Source organism: Oncorhynchus nerka, linkage group LG20, assembly GCF_034236695.1.
Source record: "Oncorhynchus nerka isolate Pitt River linkage group LG20, Oner_Uvic_2.0, whole genome shotgun sequence".
NCBI classification, from domain to species: Eukaryota; Metazoa; Chordata; class Actinopteri; order Salmoniformes; family Salmonidae; genus Oncorhynchus; species Oncorhynchus nerka.
Window position 1 is genome coordinate 10,622,914 of NC_088415.1, and position 15,916 is coordinate 10,638,829.

The following is a 15,916-nucleotide window of genomic DNA, read 5'->3' on the forward strand; positions in this document are numbered from 1 at the left end:
GAGTGGGGGCTATAGTGTAATCCTCCCCTGGTTTTAGTCTAAGCCTGGAGTGGGGGGCTATAGTGTAATCCTCCCCTGGTTTTAGTCTAAGCCTGGAGTGGGGGCTATAGTGTAATCCTCCCTGGTTTTAGTCTAAGCCTGGAGTGGGGGCTATAGTGTAATCCTCCCCTGGTTTTAGTCTAAGCCTGGAGTGGGGGCTATAGTGTAATCCTCCCCTGGTTTTAGTCTAAGCCTGGAGTGGGGGCTATAGTGTAATCCTCCCCTGGTTTTAGTCTAAGCCTGGAGTGGGGGGCTATAGTGTAATCCTCCCTGGTTTTAGTCTAAGCCTGGAGTGGGGGCTATAGTGTAATCCTCCCTGGTTTTAGTCTAAGCCTGGAGTGGGGGCTATAGTGTAATCCTCCCCTGGTTTTAGTCTAAGCCTGGAGTGGGGGCTATAGTGTAATCCTCCCTGGTTTTAGTCTAAGCCTGGAGTGGGGGCTATAGTGTAATCCTCCCTGGTTTTAGTCTAAGCCTGGAGTGGGGGCTATAGTGTAATCCTCCCTGGTTTTAGTCTAAGCCTGGAGTGGGGGCTATAGTGTAATCCTCCCTGGTTTTAGTCTAAGCCTGGAGTGGGGGGCTATAGTGTAATCCTCCCTGGTTTTAGTCTAAGCCTGGAGTGGGGGGCTATAGTGTAATCCTCCCCTGGTTTTAGTCTAAGCCTGGAGTGGGGGGCTATAGTGTAATCCTCCCCTGGTTTTAGTCTAAGCCTGGAGTGGGGGCTATAGTGTAATCCTCCCTGGTTTTAGTCTAAGCCTGGAGTGGGGGCTATAGTGTAATCCTCCCTGGTTTTAGTCTAAGCCTGGAGTGGGGGGCTATAGTGTAATCCTCCCTGGTTTTAGTCTAAGCCTGGAGTGGGGGCTATAGTGTAATCCTCCCTGGTTTTAGTCTAAGCCTGGAGTGGGGGGCTATAGTGTAATCCTCCCTGGTTTTAGTCTAAGCCTGGAGTGGGGGCTATAGTGTAATCCTCCCTGGTTTTAGTCTAAGTGGGGGCTATAGTGTAATCCTCCCTGGTTTTAGTCTAAGCCTGGGGGGTGGCTATAGTGTAATCCTCTCCTGGTTTTAGTCTAAGCCTGGAGTGGGGGGCTATAGTGTAATCCTCCCCCGGGTTTTAGTTTAGTCTGGAGTGGGGGGCTATAGTGTAATCCTCCCCTGGTTTTAGTTTAGTCTGGAGTGGGGGGCTATAGTGTAATCCTCCCCTGGTTTTAGTTTAGCCTGGAGTGGGGGCTATAGTGTAATCCTCCCCTGGTTTTAGTCTAAGCCTGGAGTGGGGGCCTAGTGTAATCCTCCCTGGTTTTAGTTTAGCCTGGAGTGGGGGGCTATAGTGTAATCCTCCCCTGGTTTTAGTCTAAGCCTGGAGTGGGGGGCTATAGTGTAATCCTCCCCTGGTTTTAGTCTAAGCCTGGAGTGGGGGCTATAGTGTAATCCTCCCTGGTTTTAGTCTAAGCCTGGAGTGGGGGCTATAGTGTAATCCTCCCCTGGTTTTAGTCTAAGCCTGGAGTGGGGGCTATAGTGTAATCCTCCCTGGTTTTAGTCTAAGCCTGGAGTGGGGGCTATAGTGTAATCCTCCCTGGTTTTAGTCTAAGCCTGGAGTGGGGGGCTATAGTGTAATCCTCCCTGGTTTTAGTCTAAGCCTGGAGTGGGGGCTATAGTGTAATCCTCCCTGGTTTTAGTCTAAGCCTGGAGTGGGGGCTATAGTGTAATCCTCCCTGGTTTTAGTCTAAGCCTGGAGTGGGGGCTATAGTGTAATCCTCCCTGGTTTTAGTCTAAGCCTGGAGTGGGGGCTATAGTGTAATCCTCCCTGGTTTTAGTCTAAGCCTGGAGTGGGGGGCTATAGTGTAATCCTCCCTGGTTTTAGTCTAAGCCTGGAGTGGGGGCTATAGTGTAATCCTCCCCTGGTTTTAGTCTAAGCCTGGAGTGGGGGCTATAGTGTAATCCTCCCCTGGTTTTAGTCTAAGCCTGGAGTGGGGGCTATAGTGTAATCCTCCCTGGTTTTAGTCTAAGCCTGGAGTGGGGGCTATAGTGTAATCCTCCCCTGGTTTTAGTCTAAGCCTGGAGTGGGGGCTATAGTGTAATCCTCCCTGGTTTTAGTCTAAGCCTGGAGTGGGGGGCTATAGTGTAATCCTCCCTGGTTTTAGTCTAAGCCTGGAGTGGGGGCTATAGTGTAATCCTCCCCTGGTTTTAGTCTAAGCCTGGAGGGGGGGGCTATAGTGTAATCCTCCCTGGTTTTAGTCTAAGCCTGGAGTGGGGGCTATAGTGTAATCCTCCCCTGGTTTTAGTCTAAGCCTGGAGTGGGGGCTATAGTGTAATCCTCCCTGGTTTTAGTCTAGCCTGGAGTGTAGTGTAATCCTCCCTGGTTTTAGTCTAAGCCTGGAGTGGGGGCTATAGTGTAATCCTCCCTGGTTTTAGTCTAAGCCTGGAGTGGGGGCTATAGTGTAATCCTCCCCTGGTTTTAGTCTAAGCCTGGAGTGGGGGCTATAGTGTAATCCTCCCTGGTTTTAGTCTAAGCCTGGAGTGGGGGCTATAGTGTAATCCTCCCTGGTTTTAGTCTAAGCCTGGAGTGGGGGGCTATAGTGTAATCCTCCCCTGGTTTTAGTCTAAGCCTGGAGTGGGGGCTATAGTGTAATCCTCCTGGTTTTAGTCTAAGCCTGGAGTGGGGGGCTATAGTGTAATCCTCCCTGGTTTTAGTCTAAGCCTGGAGTGGGGGCTATAGTGTAATCCTCCCTGGTTTTAGTCTAAGCCTGGAGTGGGGGCTATAGTGTAATCCTCCCTGGTTTTAGTCTAAGCCTGGAGTGGGGGCTATAGTGTAATCCTCCCTGGTTTTAGTCTAAGCCTGGAGTGGGGGGCTATAGTGTAATCCTCCCTGGTTTTAGTCTAAGCCTGGAGTGGGGGCTATAGTGTAATCCTCCCTGGTTTTAGTCTAAGCCTGGAGTGGGGGCTATAGTGTAATCCTCCCTGGTTTTAGTCTAAGCCTGGAGTGGGGGCTATAGTGTAATCCTCCCCTGGTTTTAGTCTAAGCCTGGAGTGGGGGCTATAGTGTAATCCTCCCCTGGTTTTAGTCTAAGCCTGGAGTGGGGGCTATAGTGTAATCCTCCCTGGTTTTAGTCTAAGCCTGGAGTGGGGGGCTATAGTGTAATCCTCCCCTGGTTTTAGTCTAAGCCTGGAGTGGGGGCTATAGTGTAATCCTCCCCTGGTTTTAGTAAACCTGGAGTGGGGGCTATAGTGTAATCCTCCCCTGGTTTTAGTCTAAGCCTGGAGTGGGGGCTATAGTGTAATCCTCCCTGGTTTTTTAGTCTAAGCCTGGAGTGGGGGGCTTTTAATCCTCCCTGGTTTTAGTCTAAGCCTGGAGTGGGGGCTATAGTGTAATCCTCCCTGGTTTTAGTCTAAGCCTGGAGTGGGGGCTATAGTGTAATCCTCCCCTGGTTTTAGTCTAAGCCTGGAGTGGGGGCTATAGTGTAATCCTCCCTGGTTTTAGTCTAAGCCTGGAGTGGGGGCTATAGTGTAATCCTCCCTGGTTTTAGTCTAAGCCTGGAGTGGGGGCTATAGTGTAATCCTCCCTGGTTTTAGTCTAAGCCTGGAGTGGGGGGCTATAGTGTAATCCTCCCCTGGTTTTAGTCTAAGCCTGGAGTGGGGGGCTATAGTGTAATCCTCCCCTGGTTTTAGTCTAAGCCTGGAGGGGGGGCTATAGTGTAATCCTCCCCTGGTTTTAGTCTAAGCCTGGAGTGGGGGGCTATAGTGTAATCCTCCCCCGGGTTTTAGTTTAGTCTGGAGTGGGGGGCTATAGTGTAATCCTCCCCTGGTTTTAGTTTAGTCTGGAGTGGGGGGCTATAGTGTAATCCTCCCCTGGTTTTAGTTTAGCCTGGAGTGGGGGTTTTAATCCTCCCTGGTTTTAGTCTAAGCCTGGAGTGGGGGGCTATAGTGTAATCCTCCCCTGGTTTTAGTTTAGCCTGGAGTGGGGGGCTATAGTGTAATCCTCCCCTGGTTTTAGTCTAAGCCTGGAGTGGGGGCTATAGTGTAATCCTCCCTGGTTTTAGTCTAAGCCTGGAGTGGGGGCTATAGTGTAATCCTCCCTGGTTTTAGTCTAAGCCTGGAGCCTGGGGGGCTATAGTGTAATCCTCCCTGGTTTTAGTCTAAGCCTGGAGTGGGGGCTATAGTGTAATCCTCCCCTGGTTTTAGTCTAAGCCTGGAGTGGGGGCTATAGTGTAATCCTCCCCTGGTTTTAGTCTAAGCCTGGAGTGGGGGCTATAGTGTAATCCTCCTGGGTCTAAGCCTGGAGTGGGCTATAGTGTAATCCTCCCCTGGTTTTAGTCTAAGCCTGGAGTGGGGGCTATAGTGTAATCCTCCCTGGTTTTTCTAGTGGGGGCTATAGTGTAATCCTCCCTGGTTTTAGTCTAAGCCTGGAGTGGGGGCTATAGTGTAATCCTCCCCTGGTTTTAGTCTAAGCCTGGAGTGGGGGGGGTAATCCTCCCCTGGTTTTAGTCTAAGCCTAGTGGGGGCTAGTGTAATCCTCCCCTGGTTTTAGTCTAAGCCTGGAGTGGGGGCTATAGTGTAATCCTCCCTGGTTTTAGTCTAAGCCTGGAGTGGGGGCTATAGTGTAATCCTCCCTGGTTTTAGTCTAAGCCTGGAGTGGGGGCTATAGTGTAATCCTCCCCTGGTTTTAGTCTAAGCCTGGGTGGGGGCTATAGTGTAATCCTCCCTGGTTTTAGTCTAAGCCTGGAGTGGGGGCTATAGTGTAATCCTCCCTGGTTTTAGTCTAAGCCTGGAGTGGGGGCTATAGTGTAATCCTCCCTGGTTTTAGTTAAGCCTGGAGTGGGGGGCTATAGTGTAATCCTCCCCTGGTTTTAGTCTAAGCCTGGAGTGGGGGCTATAGTGTAATCCTCCCTGGTTTTAGTCTAAGCCTGGAGTGGGGGCTATAGTGTAATCCTCCCTGGTTTTAGTCTAAGCCTGGAGTGGGGGCTATAGTGTAATCCTCCCTGGTTTTAGTCTAAGCCTGGAGTGGGGGCTATAGTGTAATCCTCCCTGGTTTTAGTCTAAGCCTGGAGTGGGGGGCTATAGTGTAATCCTCCCCTGGTTTTAGTCTAAGCCTGGAGTGGGGGCTATAGTGTAATCCTCCCTGGTTTTAGTCTAAGCCTGGAGTGGGGGCTATAGTGTAATCCTCCCCTGGTTTTAAGCCTGGAGTGGGGGCTATAGTGTAATCCTCCCTGGTTTTAGTCTAAGCCTGGAGTGGGGGCTATAGTGTAATCCTCCCCTGGTTTTAGTCTAAGCCTGGAGTGGGGGCTATAGTGTAATCCTCCCTGGTTTTAGTCTAAGCCTGGAGTGGGGGCTATAGTGTAATCCTCCCTGGTTTTAGTCTAAGCCTGGAGTGGGGGCTATAGTGTAATCCTCCCCTGGTTTTAGTCTAAGCCTGGAGTGGGGGCTATAGTGTAATCCTCCTGGTTTTAGTCTAAGCCTGGGTTCCTCCCTGGTTTTAGTCTAAGCCTGGAGTGGGGGCTATAGTGTAATCCTCCCCTGGTTTTAGTCTAAGCCTGGAGTGGGGGGCTATAGTGTAATCCTCCCTGGTTTTAGTCTAAGCCTGGAGTGGGGGCTATAGTGTAATCCTCCCCTGGTTTTAGTCTAAGCCTGGAGTGGGGGCTATAGTGTAATCCTCCCTGGTTTTAGTCTAAGCCTGGAGTGGGGGCTATAGTGTAATCCTCCCCTGGTTTTAGTCTAAGCCTGGAGTGGGGGGCTATAGTGTAATCCTCCCCCGGGTTTTAGTTTAGTCTGGAGTGGGGGGCTATAGTGTAATCCTCCCCTGGTTTTAGTTTAGTCTGGAGTGGGGGGCTATAGTGTAATCCTCCCCTGGTTTTAGTTTAGCCTGGAGTGGGGGCTATAGTGTAATCCTCCCCTGGTTTTAGTCTAAGCCTGGAGTGGGGGGGTAATCCTCCCCTGGTTTTAGTTTAGCCTGGAGTGGGGGCTAATCCTCCCCTGGTTTTAGTCTAAGCCTGGAGTGGGGGCTATAGTGTAATCCTCCCTGGTTTTAGTCTAAGCCTGGAGTGGGGGCTATAGTGTAATCCTCCCTGGTTTTAGTCTAAGCCTGGAGTGGGGGCTATAGTGTAATCCTCCCTGGTTTTAGTCTAAGCCTGGAGTGGGGGCTTAGTGTAATCCTCCCTGGTTTTAGTCTAAGCCTGGAGTGGGGGCTATAGTGTAATCCTCCCTGGTTTTAGTCTAAGCCTGGAGTGGGGGCTATAGTGTAATCCTCCCTGGTTTTAGTCTAAGCCTGGAGTGGGGGCTATAGTGTAATCCTCCCTGGTTTTAGTCTAAGCCTGGAGTGGGGGCTATAGTGTAATCCTCCCCTGGTTTTAGTCTAAGCCTGGAGTGGGGGCTATAGTGTAATCCTCCCCTGGTTTTAGTCTAAGCCTGGAGTGGGGGCTATAGTGTAATCCTCCCTGGTTTTAGTCTAAGCCTGGAGTGGGGGCTATAGTGTAATCCTCCCCTGGTTTTAGTCTAAGCCTGGAGTAAGTGTAATCCTCCCTGGTTTTAGTCTAAGCCTGGAGTGGGGGCTATAGTGTAATCCTCCCCTGGTTTTAGTCTAAGCCTGGAGTGGGGGCTATAGTGTAATCCTCCCTGGTTTTAGTCTAAGCCTGGAGTGGGGGCTATAGTGTAATCCTCCCTGGTTTTAGTCTAAGCCTGGAGTGGGGGCTATAGTGTAATCCTCCCTGGTTTTAGTCTAAGCCTGGAGTGGGGGCTATAGTGTAATCCTCCCTGGTTTTAGTCTAAGCCTGGAGTGGGGGCTATAGTGTAATCCTCCCTGGTTTTAGTCTAAGCCTGGAGTGGGGGCTATAGTGTAATCCTCCCCTGGTTTTAGTCTAAGCCTGGAGTGGGGGCTATAGTGTAATCCTCCCCTGGTTTTAGTCTAAGCCTGGAGTGGGGGCTATAGTGTAATCCTCCCTGGTTTTAGTCTAAGCCTGGAGTGGGGGCTATAGTGTAATCCTCCCCTGGGTCTAAACCTGGAGTGTAATCCTCCCCTGGTTTTAGTCTAAGCCTGGAGTGGGGGCTATAGTGTAATCCTCCCTGGTTTTAGTCTAAGCCTGGAGTCTAAGTAATCCCTGGTTTTAGTCTAAGCCTGGAGTGGGGGCTATAGTGTAATCCTCCCTGGTTTTAGTCTAAGCCTGGAGTGGGGGCTATAGTGTAATCCTCCCTGGTTTTAGTCTAAGCCTGGAGTTAGTGTAATCCTCCCTGGTTTTAGTCTAAGCCTGGAGTGGGGGCTATAGTGTAATCCTCCCTGGTTTTAGTCTAAGCCTGGAGTGGGGGCTATAGTGTAATCCTCCCTGGTTTTAGTCTAAGCCTGGAGTGGGGGCTATAGTGTAATCCTCCCTGGTTTTAGTCTAAGCCTGGAGTGGGGGGCTATAGTGTAATCCTCCCTGGTTTTAGTCTAAGCCTGGAGTGGGGGGCTATAGTGTAATCCTCCCCTGGTTTTAGTCTAAGCCTGGAGTGGGGGCTATAGTGTAATCCTCCCCTGGTTTTAGTCTAAGCCTGGAGTGGGGGCTATAGTGTAATCCTCCCTGGTTTTAGTCTAAGCCTGGAGTGGGGGCTATAGTGTAATCCTCCCTGGTTTTAGTCTAAGCCTGGAGTGGGGGGCTATAGTGTAATCCTCCCTGGTTTTAGTCTAAGCCTGGAGTGGGGGCTATAGTGTAATCCTCCCTGGTTTTAGTCTAAGCCTGGAGTGGGGGCTATAGTGTAATCCTCCCTGGTTTTAGTCTAAGCCTGGAGTGGGGGCTATAGTATAATCCTCCCTGGTTTTAGTCTAAGCCTGGAGTGGGGGCTATAATGTAATCGTCCCCTGGTTTTAGTCTAAGCCTGGAGTGGGGGGCTATAGTGTAATCCTCCCCTGGTTTTAGTTTAGTCTAAACCTGGAGTGGGGGGCTATAGTGTAATCCTCCCCTGGTTTTAGTCTAAATCTGGAGTGGGGGCTATAGTGTAATTAAGGGCGCTTTCCCATATCCCCTGTATGATCCTGGAGCGTTCGGTGCCCTGATCCGCACTATAAAGAATATGTCAAACGTAAACTAATCCTGGACAATGCCTGGGCTGTGGATTCAGGATTTAGGACCAGGGTAGCAGGTGGACCAGGGTAGCAGGTAATGTGAACGGCAACACGTGTCGTGAAACTTTCAAAATACAAAGATGCAACACGAGCGATATTCGTTATTTTCTGTTGGTCATTAAACTTTTGTTCGCCAGTTAACTTTAGGTAGAGATACTATTAATTAGCTAAGGGGCGACGTGGACTGTATCCGGTGCCTGCTGCTGCAAGTCCAAACCAGGCAATGAACAGTTCGTCATTTGAAATGGACGATTCCTTCCCCAGTGGTAAATTGACAGTAGGTTATGCATAGCAATGGCACACTGTAAATTAACGTGCGCTAGCTAGCAAAACATTATAACAACGTTAGGCCAAGTAACATTAGCCTATGATTAGTCCACTGATGATGCACACCGCTATGTAACGCAATGATACACTGTAGAAATGGCAATGGTGCATCGCAATGATACACTGTAGAAATGGCAATGGTGCATCGCAATGATACACTGTAGAAATGGCAATGGTGCATTGCAATGATACACTGTAGAAATGGCAATGGTGCATTGCAATGATACACTGTAGAAATGGCAATGATGCATTGCAATGATACACTGTAGAAATGGCAATGGTGCATTGCAATGATACACTGTAGAAATGGCAATGATGCATAGCAATGATACACTGTAGAAATGGCAATGATGCATGGCAATGATACACTGTAAATATCCGGTAGATAGCTAATAACATTAGGCCGTGTAACATTAGGATAGGCTGTGAGTAATGTTGTTTTTCTAAAACATAAAAAAACAAGACTAAGCCAATTCAGCACTTTGTTAATTTTATCTTATTTTTTTGCAAAGCCTAGAGATTCTGTTTTTGCTTCGTCGTGTTCATATTGCTTCATCCTGTTAATACTGCTTCATCGTGTTCATACTGTTTTGTCGTGTTAATACTGCTTCATCGTGTTAATACTGCTTCGTCGTCTTAATACTGCTTCCTCCTGTTAATACTGCTTCGTCGTGTTAATATTGCTTCGTCGTTTTAATACTGCTTCGTCGTCTTAATATTGCTTCGTCTTGTTAATATTGCTTCGTCGTCTTAATACTGCTTCATCGTCTTAATACTGCTTCGCAGTGTTAATATTGCTTCGTCGTCTTAATATTGCTTCGTCGTCTTAATATTGCTTCGTCGTCTTAATACTGCTTCGTCGTCTTAATACTGCTTCGTCGTCTTAATACTGCTTCGTCGTGTTAATACTGCTTCGTTGTGTTAATTAATACTGCTTCGTCGTGTCCACGATTTTTCCTGTACCCAAGAAAGCAAAGGTAACGGAACTAATTGACTATCGCTTCTGTCATCATGAAGTGCTTTGAGAGACTAGTAAAGGATCACATCACCTCTACCTTACCTGACACCCTAGACCCACTCCAATTTGCTTTCCAATAGATCCACATACGATGCAATCACCATCACACTGCACACGACCCTATCTCATCTGGACAAGAGGAATACCTACAGTTGAAGTCGGACGTTTACATACAACTTAGCTAAATACATTTAAACTCAGTTTGTCACAATTCCTGACATTTAATCCTAGTAAATATTCTGTTTTAGGTCAGCTAGGATCACTACTTTATTTTAAGGATGTGAAACGTCAGAATAATATTTTGAATATTGAATTTTGGCCCATTCCTCCTGACAGAGCTGGTGTAACTGAGTCAGGTTTGTAGGCCTCCTTGCTCGCACATGCTTTTTACGTTCTGCCCACAAATTTTCTATGGGATTGAGGTCAAAGCTTTGTGATGGCCACTCCACTACCTTGACTTTGTTGTCCTTAAGCCATTTTGCCACAACTTTGGAAGTATGCTTGGGGTCATTGTCCATTTGGAAGACCCATTTGCAACCAAGCTTTAACTTCCTGACTGATGTCTTGAGATGTTGCCTCAATATATCCACATCATTTTCCTTTCTCATGACGCCATCTATTTTGTGTTGTGCACCAGTCACTTGTGCAGCAAAGCACCCCCACAACATGATACTGCCACCCCCGTGCTTCATGGTTGGGATGGTGTTCTTCGACTTGCAGCCTCCCCCTTTTCCTCCAAACATAACGGTGGTCATTATGGCCAAACAGTTGTATTTTTGTTTCATCAGACCAGAGGACATTTCTCCAAAGAGTACGATCTTTGTCCCCATGTGCAGTTGCAAACTGTAGTCTGGCTTTTTTATGGCGGTTTTGGAATCAGTGGTTTCTTCCTTGCTGAGCGGCCATTCACGTTATGTCGATATAGGACTAGTTTTACTGTGGATATAGATACTTTTGTACCTGTTTCCTCCAGTATCTTCACAAGGTCCTTTGCTGTTGTTCTGGGATTGATTTGCACTTTTCGCTCCAAAGTACGTTAATCTCTAGGAGACAGAACGCGTCTCCTTCTTGAGCGGTATGACGGCTATGTGGTCCCATGGTGTTTATACTTGCATACTATTGTTTGTACAGATGAACGTGGTACCTTCAGGCGTTTGGAAATTGCTCCCAAGGATGAACCAGACTTATGGAGGTCTACAATTTTGTTTCTGAGGTTTTGGCTGATTTCTTTTGATTTTCCCATGATGTCAAGCAAAGGGGCACTGAGTTTGAAGGTAGGCCTTGAAATACATCCACAGGTACACCTCCAATTGACTCAAATTATGTCAATTAGCTTATCAGAAGCATCTAAAGCCATGGCATCATTTTCTGGAATTTTCTAAGCTGTTTTGAAGGCACAGTCAACTTAGTGTATGTAAACTTCTGACCCACTGGAATTGTGATACAGTGAATTATAAGTGAAATAATCTGTCTGTAAACAATTGTTGGAAAAATGACTTGTGTCATGCACAAAGTAGATGTGCTAACCGACTTGCCAAAACTATAATTTGTTAACAAAACATTTGTGGAGTGGTTGAAAAACAAGTTTTAAATGACTCCAACCTGTGTATGTAAACTTCTGACTTCAACTGTATGTAAGAATGCTGTTTATTGACTATGGCTCAGCATTCAACACCATAGTATCCTCCAAGCTCATCATTAAGCTCGGGGCCCTGGGTCTGAACCCCGCCCTGTGCAACAGGGTCCTGGACTTCCTGATGGGCCGCACCCCAGGTGGTGAAGGTCGGAACACAGGGGCCCCACACGTGTACGTGCTCAGCCCCCTCCTGTACTCCCTGTTCACCCATGACTGCGTAGCCATGCACGCCTCCAACTCAATCATCAAGTTTGCAGACGACAGTAGTAGGCCTGATTACCAACAATGATGAGACAGCCTACAGGGAGGAGGTGAGGGCCCTGGGAGTGTGGTGCCAGAGCCAATTCATGAACGGACCACTTCGCTAAGCTATGAATGACGTGAATAATCAAGTCAACAAACATTGGGTAGTTAGTTAGATAGTATAAAGTAAATATACTGGCAAGTTTGATGTACTAGTAGGCAACATACCCGGTATATACTGCTGTAATGTGGTTCGTAAACAAATTGTCAGCCAACACAACTTATTTTGAAAAGTATTTACATTATTACAGTGCTCAACATCTTCTTAACATTTGTCATAATTAGTTAAAGCAACGAATTTGTATCCTCTCTCTTTGGACTTCGGCTGCATATTTTCCGCCATTTTATGAAGAATTGCATTATGGGCCCTAAGAGCACGGAAATAGTGTCCATTGCTTGTATACTTTGTATTTTGGTGAATTTAGTACGACATCCGGGAACATTTGGCATCCTAACTATATCCATACTATGACTAATAAGCATACTACATACTCAATTTACGTCACATTTATGGTTAGTGCAGTTAGTATGAGTATTGGAACACAGCTCTTGTGTGCCTATGGTACTATATCATAGCCTCTCTGTCGCAAAGTTACATGTTTTTTTTTTTTGTAAACCTACATAAAAAAACTACAGTTTACAATAGAATATTACAGTACTTACTATAGAATTCTGCAGTAAACTGTAGTATACTGTAGAATACTATACTACACACTGTAGTACCCCTCGATCATGTGTAGTAATTACTATATAATGTTGTAATATACTGTAGAATACAATAGTAAATACTACGGTATACTACATTCCACAAAACACCACAGTAAATACTACAGTAATGTTCACAAAAACACTGCAGTAATTACTATGGTATATACTACAATATACCATTTTCATATACCCCGCCCATTCCCCCCCCCCCATATCCTAATTTGTGTCACCCAAAAGTGAGAAACCTACTGTACATGCCAAGTATAGACCATATATTGTGTTCCCTACAGGCTACATTCAGACCTCAGTCTTATCTACGCACCTACCTACAGGTTATGGAAAATGTGCTCTTTTGAGTATTTTGTCCAGTAGGGTTCCTCAAGGACAAGCCCCCACTGCTATGTCAAAGACAATGAAACAAAAATGTAATGTCTGCAAAAACACTACAGTAAATAATACTGTATATTACGGTCCACAAAAACACTACAGTAATTACTATAGTATATACTACAGTTTTTTTTTCTTACTGGAGTATTTAGACTGTAGTAAACTATAAATACTACAGTATACTACTTGTCCGTAAAACTACAGTATTCCCTTTTAGTGTTTTTGCGGACTACTATATGATTTTTTCATGTGGGAATGTACCTCTTCAGAGACATCGTATATTGTTTCATCCCTTGCTGCTACTCTAATGGACCCCCCCCCCCCCCCCCCCCCAAAAAAAAACTACTTAAGTGGTACGTTAAAGTATTTTTACCTAAGTACTTTGCACCACTGCTAGAAACAAAGCGTAGCTTAACCAACCCTTTGGCTCAATTTACTCCACTCTCCACCAGCGTAGTTACTTAGCCTAACTTGCTTTGCTATGAAGTCCCTAAAGAAGCTAGGCTTTTTCATCAACTGTTTCAGTATGATATGTTAGATAAAGGAATAACGACAGACACCAATGTTAGGTTCAATAGCCTTGTTTGTGCATTGTACGAATGGCTACAACTGGAGTCCGGGGAACAGTCCGGCTAGTCGATTACCTATCAACTAGACTCCGTAACATCAACCTTAGTTTTTACGACATTGCGCAGAGGATACGTTTAGGCTTATTGTTAAAATACCTGGTCACTTTAAAATGAAAGAGGGAGCCTCCCCAGTGAGCAAAATTACATTGAAATCACCACTAAAAGACGTATACAAAAATACATACATTTTTTCTGTTAATTGTTTCTATGGACAAAGTTCAACCATTCATACATTAACTTTGATCTACTAGTCAATAAAGAAAGCATTATATTATATGTATCATTGCTCTTACCTGTCACATGCACTTTAAAAAGCTTTAAACATCTGATAATGATCATGATCAAATTTATTGGACCAACAGACAAAAAAACAACAGAGCACTTCTCAGGAATGTTACGGAAACGTTATTTTGTTGTTGTTGTGCTATTAGTGTAATTAATATGTGGTTGTTTATCTACCTTTTAATTGAATACACTGACTGTAAGTTGCTCTGGATAAGAGCGTCTGCTAATATCTAAAATGTAAATGTTTTTTTTTTTTATGAACACTTGCAAAGCACACTGGGTATTATTCTAAACAAGACACAGGTCTTGCTCCCCTGCTCTGACGTTGCTTACGCATGCCAGAGCTTAAAACGTCTGAACCAATATAGACGTCTATGTTTCACAAGTTTGGACAACAGTAGAGAACAGCAGAGCAGGGGTTCCCAAACTTTTTCCAAGTACCCCCCCCCACCAATGCAGTAGAGCACAGAGTGCATTAAAATACAGTAAAGTACACGGTTTAGTTCAGTACATTAGGGTACAATAGAGTACATAATACTGTACTTTACTATGTTCTGTACTGTATTGTACTCTACTGTACTGAACTATACTCTACTTTTCTTTACTATACTGTGCTGTCCAAATCTGAACCAATTATAGACGTGGATGTTTAGTTCAAATGTTTTGTCCGGTCTGGACCAGATGTCTGTGGACGTTAAAATCAAGGCCGGTCTGGACCGAAAAAGGACGTCTGTGGATGTTTAAATTAAAGCCAGGGCAGATGGACCAAATATGGACGTATTTTCAACGTTCATGGACAACGACGTCGGACGGTGCTCACTGGGTCCGGATGGAATGATCAGTTATGTAGAGACATTTTGTTGAGGTATAAATCTTGTTCTGTCTCTATTCCTCACCTGTCAGATGCTTCACCTGACAGCAGGACGAGTCGGGTGCTTGTTTTCCAGGCGCGCGGTGGTGGGACTGACCAACAGTGGTGCGAGGATGTCAAGCCACCACGGTATTCTTTGACATGGCACTGCATGCATAATTGTCTGTAGGAAAAAACATTTATTTTCAGTATAAATGTATCCCCCAAAAAATCATCACAATACACATATCCTAGTTTGTTGTGTAAATCCTAATTTTATTCGAGCAAATTGAATTTGAAATGGCATGGCCTACTGCGCCATTGCATGTATTACCAGCAGATGGCACTGTTGGCTTTAAGTGGTGAATGGTTTTACAAGCGCAAGGACCTGAGGTCTTATCACCCAGTGTAATGTCTACTTCTCTAACGTCTATAAACCTCTAAACCCCACCTTACAACTCCCTTTACCTCAACCTCCCCCTCACATAATCAATATTGTGTCCTATCGCTCCTGTACTGTAGAGGTATCTGACCAGGTGGACATGTCCCAGCCAATGTACTGGGATCGTCTGGACACCCCTCTGCCAGACAGAGCATGGATTGATGTCCTTGATTCTAAGGATAAGAGTCTGAAACAGAAGGAGAAGGGGCCATGGACTGCACTGTCCAAGGAGGAAAAAATTGCCTGTAATCACCTCTCAATTAATTTAAAATGGCTTTATTGGCATGGGAAACATACTGAACGTTTACATTGCCAAAGCAAATGAAAAAATGTACTGTCTCATTCCTTCTCATTTTACAGCCTTTCATCCTGCTACCCTTAATATTTCTCCTTCTCTGTCCCAGTGTACAGGCTGAAGTTCAACCACACCTACCCTGAGATGAAGAAGCCGTCCCATGAGTGGAAGACCGTGATTGGTGGGATGTTCATCTTCTTTGGCATCACTGGTCTGGTGGTGTTTTGGCAGGGCCACTATGGTACGAATTCTCATGGTTGATTGCTAAACTTGATAGACTTCCTCGAGCCTGTATCACACATGTTCCATCCTCAAAGCTGCTGTTCTCTTTCTCCCTTGTGTCGCACAGTGTACCCACCTCAACCTCACACTTTTGGTGAGGAGTGGCAGGCTAAGCAGATCCAGAGGATGCTGGACATGCGGGTCAACCCAATTGAGGGCTTTTCTGCCAAGTGGGACTACAAGAACAAACAATGGAAGTAAATGAAGTAATGTAATGGACGGGATACTGTCCTGAAATGAGGAGCGGTTGGACTTGACAACACCTTGAGCCTCTGTTTAGCCAACAGCTTCTCCTTCCACCATAGCTACCCATCTGATTCCATCCCCATACTGTTTAAGTAAAAAATTACAAAAAACGGTTGGCTTTCTTCTCTCTCCATCTATCTGAGAAAATATGTCTGACAATATGGGCTGCTTGTCCTAATTTCTGCTTTAGCATTCCAGTGGTATTGTGTCTGGTTTGGCCATAAAGGAAGTGAGTATTGCGGGTTATACAATTGCCTTGGTGGTCCCTGTGGTTCAGATACACTCAACTCTAACAAAAAAACACAGCCTAGTATACTTCTGTTTTATCCCATAACTGTGAAACTCTTTATAGACATGCTCCGATACTTTGGCTTTAAAGACATGCTCCG

General features: G+C 45.7%; 1 protein-coding gene across 2 annotated transcripts in view; it reads left to right on the forward strand.

Annotated features, from left to right (window-relative positions):
* LOC115101945 (cytochrome c oxidase subunit 4 isoform 2, mitochondrial-like) overlaps positions 1–15,639 on the forward strand; it is a 42,608-nt gene extending 26,969 nt beyond the window's left edge. For both annotated transcript variants that reach the window (XM_029621406.2, XM_029621405.2), the window contains exons 2-5: positions 14,316–14,412; positions 14,785–14,949; positions 15,109–15,240; positions 15,349–15,639. In XM_029621406.2, coding sequence (XP_029477266.1) covers positions 14,316–14,412; positions 14,785–14,949; positions 15,109–15,240; positions 15,349–15,482 — 528 coding nt within the window. In that variant the 3' untranslated portion in view covers positions 15,483–15,639. The remainder of the gene's footprint in view (positions 1–14,315; positions 14,413–14,784; positions 14,950–15,108; positions 15,241–15,348) is intronic.
* The last annotated feature ends 277 nt before the right edge of the window (positions 15,640–15,916 follow it).